The 12,146-nt window shown below is 53.7% G+C and overlaps 1 protein-coding gene across 3 annotated transcripts in view; it reads right to left on the bottom strand.

Annotated features, from left to right (window-relative positions):
- Positions 1-4,607: 4,607 nt before the first annotated feature.
- The window catches only part of SPECC1L (sperm antigen with calponin homology and coiled-coil domains 1 like), a 142,592-nt gene continuing 135,053 nt past the window's right edge, over positions 4,608-12,146 (bottom strand). For all 3 annotated transcript variants that reach the window (XM_058690955.1, XM_058690953.1, XM_058690954.1), the window contains 3 exons: positions 9,833-9,949; positions 8,944-9,003; positions 4,608-7,247 (listed from right to left, as the gene is read on the bottom strand). In XM_058690955.1, the coding sequence (XP_058546938.1) occupies positions 7,158-7,247; positions 8,944-9,003; positions 9,833-9,949 (267 nt within the window). In that variant the 3' untranslated portion in view covers positions 4,608-7,157. The remainder of the gene's footprint in view (positions 7,248-8,943; positions 9,004-9,832; positions 9,950-12,146) is intronic.

The raw sequence follows: 12,146 nt of genomic DNA, 5'->3' as shown, positions 1-12,146 counted from the left end.
GGTTCCTGTTTCCCCTAATACCAGTATTAGGATAGGCCGTGGGGGGGGGGGAGCAAAGGAGGGTGGACTGGGAGCAGTCAAGACCCCAACACAACTCCAGGAAACCCAGGACCTCATGGTGAGATGCAGAAGACTTTTCAAATTGGGAATAGTTCCTGGATGCCTTTCCAACCTCCAGCCTTGCCCTGTCTCCTACTTGCCCCTGCTCCCCAGCTTAGGAGTTTGTGGCCCCAGCCATCTTCCCACTCACCTCCTGTGAGGGTAATGGGGGACGGAAGGGAGGTGCTCCCCACCAGGCAGGGACCCTACCGCTGGGGCGACACTGGTGCTGTGGCTTTCCCTCAAGTCTTGAGTTTCTTCCCATAGCCTCACCTATAAAATGGGAGTTTTGTTTCTGCCCTGCCACTTCTTGAGCCAGAGTCAGACTATGATGTACCAGCTGGGGGTGCTGCCTGGCCAGGGGATCCTCCCTCATGCCCCTGGCTTCCCACCCTTTCTTCTGTGCCATCTCATGGGATAAATTACTCCTATGGTGCAGACAAAACCCTCCTGCCCACACTTGTTGGACCCATATTCATTCAAGTCCTCACACAACATACCCTGCAAGGAACAGCTTGCAGGGAGACACCTTTGGGTCTAGAAGGGACTATGGGGGTTCATGAGGCAGAGACCAACACTCAGCCAACCCCAGGGGTCACTATTGCCCCTCTAGCCCCCAGTATGGGCCCACGTGAATCTCTCCCCTGCCATTTCTATTCTGGGGCCCAGCACTCTTTCCACCCTGACCTCCCCATGTGTGACCTGGCTGTGCACACACCTGTCTCCACACCAGACGGGCCCCATGCCCAGGGACTGAAGGCTTCATTTCTGCAGCTGGTCCTTAGGGCCAGAATGCCAAAGCCCTCAGAGTTCACCCCCAGGGCCCAGTGGGCAGCCCCCAACTCCTCAGCATGGGTGCCCCATGCCTGGGGTAGCTGTGTCTCTAAGCCAGAGGTGATTAGGAAGGGCTTGGTTCCACCACAGAGCCAGCTCCCTGCGGCCCCTGGGACCTGCCTATCACGGGAGCGTCACCAGGTCCCCAGCCTTGCCCTCCAGCAGTCCTTCCCCACCCAGCCTGTTAGAGGCAGAGGGAGCCGCTCCTATGGTTCTGTGTCATCTGTCATGTGCCTCTGTCCAGGTCTCCAGTGAAGCCATCACCTAGACAGAATACACCCAGGAACCTCCAGTTCAGTAGTGACAGGAAGCAGGCATGTGGGAGGGCTGTTCACAAACCTCATCTCCCCACTGAGCGGACATGCTCATAGTTGACCCACATCTCCTCCAGGACTTCCAACACCAGGGGCCTGGGCTCCTGGCACCACCACAGTGTTGGCCTTGTGCTCTGGCCAGTGCTGTGCCCTCCTCAGCCTGGAAGTCACACTCAGGTGTCATGGCCATAGGGGAGGCCCCTGTGCATGCCCAAGGGAGTTCTGAGGGTTGGGCACAGGCCTGCTGCTCCTCAGGCATGGGGATGCCCTTGGCAGGCCTCGTCCTCTATCTCTGGGCCTTGGTGCCCTGCCCAGGTCCAGGCCAGGCTTTGAAGGCTATGGGCGCCCACCCTTCCTTCCGTCCAAGTCCAGGATCCTCAGGCCAGGCAGTGGGGCCAGCTGGGCTCTCTCCTGCTCCATATTTCTGGTCTCAGATGGTCCACTCCCACCCCACCCCCGCCAGCTTTGTTCCTATCCAGGATGCACCTGGGCGGCCTCTGGCCCCTGATTGTTTGCTCTGAGGCCAGCTGGGCCACATCAGGGGGAATGAAATGCCAGACCCAGGACAAAGCACCCAGTGGGTGCTGGGGCCAGTGTCCCTGCGAACCAGCCAGGCCACCCTGAGATACCAACTTCTCTTTCAAATGGGCGGGGCACTACACACTTCCTGGGGCTCTGGAAATGAGGAAGTGGGGGACCTCACAGGGTTCCACTCTATGCTTAGATTAAAGCAGGCCCCAAGAAGACAGAATCATACCAGAGGAAGCTCCCTGAGCCACCTGTAGGCACGGCAGCGCTCCGATTCTCCAGCCCAGTCCCCAGCAAGATGTTCCAGCCCACATTGGCTTCTGGGTATGTCAGCAATCCCACTAGGAACTCTGTGCCTCTGAGCTGATCTGGGCAGATCCGTGTCGATGTGGGAACTGAGGTCCAGACAGGAGTGCGACCTCGTCCTGGGCTCCATGATGGACAGGGACACATGCATGCAAGAGCGTGCCCCTCACCACCCTAAGAATGGCCCTAAGCCAGGAGCCCAGGCACTGGCATGCAGAAGCTGCCAGACCACCAAACCAGTTGCCCTCTCCCCACACTCCCTGCACCCTTATCTCCATGCCCTGCCAGGCACTTCCCTACCCCAATTCACAAAGAGCAGGGTGAGTGACAGGAGGGACCAGGAGGGGCCTCTTTTTGGGGGTCATCACATTGCAGAAGTGAGAAGAGTCCCAGCCTGTCACAAGCTGGTGCTAGACCTGGGGGTGGAGGGGGAACCCAGGTGTCCCAAGTCCCACTTGGTGCAACCTGCTTCCTGCCCAATGGTCCTGTGCTCTTCCCCAGCCCTCCTCTTAGGACTACAACCCCTTCCTAAGAACCCCATACTCACTCCATAATGAAGACATCCTCCAGCGACTCCTGGGGCCTTTCCTTGCTCTGGGTCTGGCTCAGATCAGGTGGCGGCGTAGATGGCAGGCTGTGCCCAGTCACTCTCCACCCCTCACCCTTCTGACCCACCCTCACAGCCCCCCAGCTCCCAGCTCTATCTCCACACTCAGCCTGCTCTCCCACAGTGCGAGCCAGGCCCAGGGAATGTGGAGCCCTGTCCTCCCAGACCCCCACCCTGCCTCCTACACAGATGCACTAGCTGTGGCCCAGCAAAGTCCTGATTCCGTAGTACTTTCCCAATGGCCTGGAGCAGGCCCTGACTGGAATCCACCCCTTATCCACCTGGTACAGAGCACAAGACCCCTTATATCTGCCCCATCTTCCATTTAAAGGACAACCCAAACCAACTCAGGTCAAACCAAGGGTGGGAGAAGTGCAGCCCAGCAAGAATAGGGCCAAGGAGCTGGCCACTGTGTGTCACCAGAGCATGGCCACCCACGGCCGAGGACCCCACCCTGCGAGGCTGTGGATGGAGGGGTGAGAACGCTTCTGTATCTCTCCCCTTCCAGAGAAACGTGTTTTCCTGCTTTCACCCATCAAAGCCACCCCCCCCCCCCACCCTGCCCCAAAGAGGTTCTAGAAACTTCCCTTAAGTCAAAGTGGAAACAATTCCCTCCCCAGAGAGCTAACCAGGGACAGGAAGAACAAGTGCTAAGTCTAGGGAGGCAGAGGCCTCGGGCTGGTCCCACTGGGAGCCACCAGGCTCTAAGCAGGTTAGGAAGTTGGGCTACATATGGACTCCTCTATGGTCCACCTCAGTCTGCTCCTGAGGCAGCAGGCCTAACAGGCAGGAGGGATGTTTGAGGGAGGGCAGCCCCCACACCTAAGGGGTAGCAGCCGAGGGAGCCTGTGCTGTCCCTTTGCCCAGGGGTGCTGGGTGGCATCACCCCTCCTGCCGATCACAGCAGACCAACCACAGCGAAACACACAAGCTCACCCCAGGCCCCACAGCTGGTGAGTGGGGAGAAGCTGGAAACACACCCAGTCCTAGCTCAGTCCTCACGCCCAGCCCTGTAACCCAAGGGCTTGGGTGCTGCACTCTGGAAGCTGGGCCAAAATGGACACTCATGGCTATCAGCACCGTTTAGGGGACTCTTGAGCACTCACAGGACATACCTCAATTCAGACCGTGGGCACTGGGGCTCCCCAGGTGTGTGTTCAGTTACTGGACAGATGCTGACCCTGGGGAGGGGGGTCTCAGGCCCAGGAAGGGCCTCCTAGGTCACTGAATGTCCGGCAGGAGGCAGCCCCACGGGACCCTCTGCATGTGACATGTTACATGTGCAATGTGATAGGACCTGGTGTTGTTCTGGGCTGCACTCTGTGGATTCATCATCATTCCACACAAGATACACAGGAAAAATAAGGCTTGACTGGTTTGGTTGCCTCTGAGTGGTATAATTATCGATTTTTTGTTTCTCTATAATTTTATATATTCTGAAAATTATCTCCAAGAAGATGCATTGCTAAAAAAAACAACAACAAAATCTCTAAGCCAAGGCACCCTGCCCCCCACTCTGTTCCCCAGAACAGCACATGTCTGGGCTACAGTTTGGGAATGCCAGGGCTTCTGTTCTTGTAGGGCAACTTAGACTGTGCTTCTGGGGTCTTGGTATCTGTTACACAATCTCAGTGGTCCCAGGGCCACCCTTGTCTCAGGCCCGGGCACTTGGTCATGCCTGGTGGCTCTGCACAACAGCCCAGGGTGGGACCTATCACACACCTCCTCCGTCCCTCAGGTCCTTTCCCCACAATGTTTCCTGGCCTATGAGCTGAAGGGGAGGGGGAGATAAAGGGGACAGAGCCTGGGCTCAGGTGCCCTCCTCTTGCCAAAACCCAGTCCCAGGAGGCTTCAAGGGTCCTGTTCACACATGTCAGAGGGGCAGCTGGAAATGTCGAGCTAGAAAAGCCCAAGCCTGATGTCTTTCAGCAATTTTAATACATTTGAGAATATTTCATAGAACAAAATAAAAAAGTATTGTCAGTCAGCAGAAGCCCATGGTTGAGGGATACAGAAATGTAACTGGCCCTTTTGCAGTAAAGCTTGTGCTTGAAGGGAGAAGAGGCAAAATGACTTCCTGGAGGCTTCAGGTCAAGTGCCACTGGACTAAAAGCACCTCACAGTAGCACTTTTAGGTATGTATGACCATCTAGAATTATCCTATAAAGCCAACATCATAAAAAGAATCCTATTAGAAAAAGCAAAAATCACGCTTCTAGAATCTTCTCACCTGTGGACCCACATGCAAATGTGGGCAGCCCAGCCAGACACCCCTGCACAGCTTCTTGTCAGAGAGACAGAAATGGGCCTTTAAACAGGTGGGCCTGGTCCCGGCACTCCCCGCGGCCACCCTCTGCCCTGTCACTGACCCCACTGGCAGCCTTGTGAGCACAGCCCCATGCCTACCAGCATGAGTTGCCAGGGCTGGCTCGCTTGGCTAGGAAGGGACAGATGTGTGAACTGCAGATCCAGGGAAATCTTTTCCTTCACAGAACAAAAAAGCACCCCCCAACACAATAAATAAACAAAAACATGGCTGCAGATCGGACATACTGGGTCCAGACAGGAGCACAGGCTTCTATGAGGGCGAATGAGAGCCAAAGCGGAACTCAGAAAGACCAAGTGGAAAGACACTGAAAAACAATTAGTTCTCACCTAACAGTCCCTCCTGTGACAGCACAGGGCAACTGTCAACAGAACAACAGAAATCAGAATAGAACCTCGTCAGGAAGGTTGAGACAGGTACCATCTCCCAGGGTCTTCCAGTGTGCCCTGGGGCTGGACTCTGCTGACCTCTCCTTCCTTAGCTGAAAACAGGCATTTCACAAAGAGCCTCCAGTTGGGGCAGCAGGTTAGGACCTCTGGGCAGGGCTGTGGGCACTTACCAGCCACCTGACTGTGGGCCAGCAGGCCACATGCACACAACACACAGCCCATTTCACAATAACCACATTCTTCTCTAGGCTACAGACATATCAAGTCCTAGTCAGGAACACCACACTTGAACGCAGAACCCTCGGCCCATGTGTTGGCCGGGCACCTTCTTCACATCCTGTGGTTGGGGCAGTGATCCTGCTTCCACTGGTGGCAACTCTTCCTCATGCTGCTTTGCAGGTGCCAAACACAGCTGTGTTCTAGAAGCAACAGGTCTTGACACTGTTTAAACCAACAGCTACTGTGTTAGGCACACATGAGATGCAGGCTCCCTGTTCCCAAGAAGGGCTGAGTCCCAGTCTGAGAGTCATCTCACCAGGACACCTCATGATAAGGCTTTGGTTCCGCTGCACAGAAGAGGTGCTGGTGCGGCTGCCTGTCACTCGGAACCTGGAAGGTGGTGTGGCAGGGGACCAACTCCATCGCTGGGCTGCATGTCACGAGCCCTGAAGACATCTGCTGTAGCTGTGTATGCAGTGGCCTCCAAGACCCTCCTTGCAAGGAGAGTTAAGGCACTTCCTTAAATTCTTGCCTAGGAGGATTTCGTCTGAGTGACTCAGAGTGACTTTAAATTACACTGTCTGGGCTCCCTCCAGCTGTTTAGCTTTTTCTCCTGCTATGTCCGACTTCATTTCTGGCTTTCACCAGGCTAATGTCCAGATTTTGTGTTTTAGCTCTACGTTCGCGAAACAAATTTAACTTTGGTACCAATAGAACAGGAGCTTTTCCCCCCAATATTGCTCATAAGAAAAAAAAAAAATTTTAACCAGAACTCTTTTTGACCAATTCTTTTGTCCAGAAACCTAATGCCAGAGCTGGGTTTCCAAGCCCCTTCAAGGCTGAAGGACAGGTCGGCAGAGGCGTGACAAGGGGGACCCAGCAGCAAAACCAACCATTCAGCAGCAGCAGACCCTTTGAGCCAGGAACTTGAGTCGCAATCATTTGTTAGCTCAAGTTGCAAACACTTAAATCACACGGGCCAGGACAGCCCTGTCACCCGGAAGCGGTGGCCATCCCACTGCCATGGGATGCATGCCTTGAAACTGAGCCCACGTCCAGGGCTGTGGCCTGTTCACCCAGCCATCTCTGCCAGGTGCCGACTTCCCTGCCCAGTTCTCCCAGGTGACAGAACCTGCGCTGGCAAGGAGTCCAGACAGCTGCAGCTAAAGCTTTCACTAACCCCCTGTGAGCTGCCCACATCATTTCACCCCCTTCCCCAAGTTTAGCTGTGCGTGAGCCGTTTTTTACACCCCGCAGCACTAATGTAGTTCAATATTCTCTTCAGAAAAGAAACTCCGCAGCAAACAGCGTGTGTGATGTGCATTGAGCCCACGCCGACCTCTGACCCGACAGGTCATGTACGAGGAGCCCAGTGTGAGCCGTGGGCCACAGACGCCTGAGTTCTCCCAACTCAGAGGCCCCGGCTGAAGGCTCACACGCTGCGGGGCAGCCCAGAGAGTCGCTGAAAGCTTTACGGGGTGCATAGCTAATGGCGTTGGTGTCACTTGGTAATGGGGAGAGTCCTTCTGGTGTGCTCAGGTTTCAAAGTACTTGTAGATTGCTGTCACGTAAAGCATCACGCTTTGCCAATCAGGCCGCTCGGTCCGGACCATTTCATTAATGTCCTGGCGGAGAAGGAAGAGACCTGCTTAGAATCCCAGGTCACCTCTGGGCCCATCCCAACAGGCTCCCCCCACAGCTGGGGTCGGGGGCTTCGACTCTGGGCTAAGCTGGATCATACCCACCAAAGGCCTGGCCAAGATGCCTGCTCCATCGCTACCAAGTGTGCCTGCGAAGTGTCAGCATGGTCCCTGAGCTGCCTGTCTGTGCCCGAGCCCTACCCCAGAGTCCCACACCGGGGTGCCCATGCTCCCGGCCACAGCCCTCCAAGGCTGGCTTTTGTCTTCTTTGGGGCCTTGCTCTCTGCCTACCTCTCTTAAACCCCTCCACATGGTGGCTTCTGAGAGCCCTTCTCACCCTAGTCTCTGTCCTGGGAGAGTCTCTGTGGGCCCAGGGCTCCCAGAACTCAACTTCCCAATGTCCTTCACCATGGCAACCATCTGAAATCATCAAAGACACTGTTCTCTAACTGTATCCTGCAGAATATCAGTGATCTGTGAGATGCCAGCTGATGAAACCCAAGACTTGGATATATGACTAGAAGACCCCAAAAGAGTTTCACTGTTGCTGAAGAATATCCATGACTTTTCAGGGGAGCCATGCTCAAGAGAACCCGTGGAACCATGGGTGAGGGACACAGAACATGTTGCCACAGCCAGCACAATGGAACGGGCCACCCAATGGTGGTATAGAAAAAAGAAAATACGTTTGTTCAATGTAAGATCTTGACTAAAAGCTCTTTAGGGTGGGGAAACGGACAGCTTTTTATATGTTAGTACTTTACATGTGATATAAAATACCCAGCTAACGGGAAACATTTCAATAATGGTAATTTCTCTTTCTCTCTGTACAGCTGAATAGAGGACATATTTCTGTCAATTCAGAAGATACAACTTCTGGGACTTTACATGAACACTCCTGTGGGGTAAATATGAATGTAAACACTTCTTCAAAACCATCCAACGGTTACAAATGAGGGTAAGGGGTGTCCTTGAGTCCCTGACCCAGTCCCACAGGGCTCTTTACTCTGTGGAAATCTCAAGCTGGGCGCCCTGGACAAACACCTCAGTAGAGTTTATATATATAATGAAAGTGTCTCTAGGTGTGGAAGGACTGGCTTTGCATCTGGACGCAGTGTTTTCTTCAGAAAGTCAGACATAGTGACAAGGTGAGAGCTCTAACAGAAGCATGTGTGGTTTGAGCTACTGCGGGCACTGAGCAGAGGCCTAATGACCCTGAAATGTGGGCTCTCTACAACTAATTTCTCACACTGTGAGTGGCATTTGCCACAGCACTTGTGAAGCGTGGCATACCTGCTCCACCTCTAAAGTCTCCTTCCTCGAATCGCACTCGCCTCCTCTCCCCCTAGCATGACAAAAGGCAGACAAACCCACAGGAATGCATCTCTGACAATGACATGTTATTGTCATGAGATTCACCTGAAAAAGAAGGTGACTCTAAGGAAGTCAAAGTCGCTGGGGCTGTGGTCAAGATGACTCCACCCACCTCAGGTGCTTCCTCAGGACGCACAAAGCGCCCACAGGACTGAGGTGAAACCCCTGCCGGGGCCCCTCCGGCAGGATGCTCACTCGGCCGGCCAGGGCCTGTGTGGACCCCTGTCTCGCCCAGTAGCCACCCAGGAACTCTCTTAATGAGAAGGAAGCTCTTCCCAACAAAAGAAGGGGCCTGCCAGTGACTCACCAGTGTGGATTTGATGCCGACGCTCTCAGCTGCCTGAAAGGCCAGGGTGAAGTTCCTTCGCTGTAAAAGAAACTGTGTGACTGGAGTGGACAAGCGAGGCCAGGAGGAAGGCAACCTGCACTACCTGTGCTGCCGGGGAAGATGGACAGCCACCTCCACTTGGTGCCAGAACAAACCTACACTGGAGCCCCTGAAGCCCCCACCTAACCTGACCACCCCTCCGCAGGGCCCACCCACTCCTCTGGTGACCGGCTGTAGAGCAATCTCCACAAGCCCCTTCTTTCCTCGCTGTGGAAAAGGGATGCTTCTGACACATCAGCCCTGAGCTGCCTGGACCTGGACCCCAAAAGCTGATCAGAAACACCTGTCAAATGAGCTTCCTCCCCAGGGGAAAATCTTCAAGGGTTATCTGAGGGCAGGAGGGGACGAGAGGAAGGCTCGGGCCTGGGACCTCTCCTAGTGCCCATCTGGATGAGGGTTCTCCCCAACCTGTCTCCAAGCACCTCCCTGAGTGGGACACCCGGACTGCACAGGGCTGGTGGGAGGCTGGCCTGGTGTGGTGAGAGCCCTGCCCAGACTGCTCATGCCTTGAGCAGTTCTCCGTGGCCAGTTCTTGGTAAAACCCTCAATTCTAAATATCATCACCCAGGAAGGCTGACAGCTCCCACAGGGAATGTTGTCACTTGGGGAATTCTGAACCCACCAAATGTCCTAGAAAGGTTGGTCAGGGACTGGCTGGCTCAGCACAAATAACTCAATCCCAGAACAAAACTGAGCTGGGATGAGGCCACTGTGAGCCAGCAATGTGACTTGGGTCCTGCCAGTGGAAGGCTCTGCCTCTCCTATGCGGTAAGGACTCCAGGAGCTGGCCATTCCACAGCCAGCCTACCTTATCTTGGCTGTTCAGCTCTTGATATGGAATGTGGGCCGGAAGGTACGTATGCAGGAGAGCACAGAAGGCCAACCCGTCATTCCAACTGCTGCTGAAGTTTGTAATGTCAATATTCTGAAGGAAAAGAAGAAAAACAGGTAAGTAACGCACGTTGTGATCTTCTGAGGAGGACGGTGAGGAGGAGAAAGGAGGGAGGCCTCAGATGCCATGTGGCCTCCAAATGCCAGGCAGGGGGAGCTTCCGGAGAAAGCACAGAGTGCTAGGGGCCATGTCCCAAGACCAGCAGGCGTCAGTGACTGGCCTTGTAGCAATTCCCCACTCCATCCTATCCACCACCTACAGATTGCTGCCACCTTGGTGGCACACGTTTGAGCCACCTCCTCTTCACGTGAAGAACAGTGGGCACAGGGCACTGTTCTGGCAGTTCTGCAGCATCATGGGGCCCTGGGGAGCAGAGTTCTACGCTGAGAAGTTATGATTCAGCCTGACCTCCCCTATTAGGGCTCAGGCACAGATTTATAGTACATAAAAACCCCTGTGTTCTGAAGGCATCAACAGCTGCCATCTTGCATTAGGAGACATTGGGAGCTGATTCATGCTGGGGCTGTGTGCGTCCCCACAGCACTTCTCCCAGATCACCTCGACTTTCTTGTAAGAGGTACCTCATTCCATATTTATAGTATAATTATTTGCAACCATAAAAGTAACATATTCAGAATAGTTGACTATATGGTAACACAATTTGGCTAATGTGTAGCCTTTACCTTTACTTGCGAGAATTCTTTTTTTTCTTTGAGAGAGAGAGAGAGAGAGAGAGAGAGAGAGAGAGAGAGAGAAGAGCATGCTCACTCGAGTGGGGGAGGGGCAGAGGGGCAAGGGGAGGGGCAGAAGGACAAGGAGGGGGGAGAGGGAGAGAGGGAAGGAGTGGGAGGGAGAGGGAGAGAGAGAGAGGGAAGGAGGGAGGGAGGGGAGGAGAGAGAAAGAGAGAAAAAGAGAGAAAATATGAATCTTAAGCAGGCTCCACACTCAGCCCAGAGCCTGACTTGGGACTTAGCTGTGAGATCATGACCTGAGCTAAATCAAGAGTCTGACCCTTGGAGTGCCTGGGTGGCTCAGTCGGTTAAGCGGCCGACTTCGGCTCAGGTCATGATCTCGCGGTCGGTGAGTTCGAGCCCCGCGTCGGGCTCTGTGCTGACAGCTCAGAGCCTGGAGCCTGTTTCAGATTCTGTGTCTCCCTCTCTCTGACCCTCCCCGTTCATGCTCTGTCTCTCTCTGTCTCAAAAATAAATAAACGTTAAAAAAAAAAATTAAAAAAAAAAAAAAGAGTCTGACCCTTAACCTTCTGAGCTACCCAGGCACCCCATAAGAATCCTTTAAAAAAATTTTTTTTTATTTATTTTTGAGAGAGACAGAGACAGAATACCAGTGGGTTAGGGGCAGAGAGGAAGACACAGGATCCAAAGCAGGCTCCAGGCTCTGAGCTGTCAGCACAGAGCCCAATGCGGGGCTCGAACCCACGAGCTGTGAGATCATGACCTGAGCCGAACTCGGACGCTCACCCGACTGAGCCACCCAGGCGCCCCAAGAATCCTTTTGAAAGTAAAACTCCACAATTAAATTTTGGAAATTCACACACTTTATATAAATGCCACAAACTGAAAAAGAGAGCACTTCCCAAACACCTCTTATTTAAGGTCACACTGTTCTTTCATGCAGACTTCAACTGCATCAAGGGTTAGTTCTTGGGGGGGCTGGGAAAGCCCACATTTTATTATTGAAGGCAAACCACCCGTTCCTGGGTACAGGTTCCTACTCCTTCCTGGGACAAGTGATCACACAATATGAATACCATGTGTACATGTACAGAGTTTTACAAACTTTGCCATCCCTGACCCTGGTTTACAGACTGTTAGGTTCTCACACCAAGTAGGGGAATGGATGAGGGGCAGGTGGGGAGGACAGGACCAGGCCTGGCAACTGGCCCTTCAGGAAAGACAGTCTTAGTCCAGACTCAGCAGCTCTCAGGCAGTTTCCTTACAAAAGCAGCAAGCAATGTGGAAGAGCACGGAGCTGAACTTTTCATAAGCTTTCATCATCCAAGTGAATTCTGGCGCTCGAATGCAGACACCCAGAATGCTGCCCTTTGGGGGTGGAGGGGGGGGGGCTTCTACTCAAACACAAGCCGTCAAAAAGGCAGCAGCTCTGTGGGCAATTATTCCAGAGGTCATTTCCCCTCTGTAACCTGATTATTTGGGGCAGCCAGTCACGCTGATCTGGCCTGAAATCATTGTTCATAAACTGTGGTGAGAGA

This window comes from Neofelis nebulosa, chromosome 11 (genome assembly GCF_028018385.1).
Source record: "Neofelis nebulosa isolate mNeoNeb1 chromosome 11, mNeoNeb1.pri, whole genome shotgun sequence".
Classification (NCBI taxonomy): domain Eukaryota; kingdom Metazoa; phylum Chordata; class Mammalia; order Carnivora; family Felidae; genus Neofelis; species Neofelis nebulosa.
This window is presented reverse-complemented; position numbering and strand designations above follow the sequence as displayed.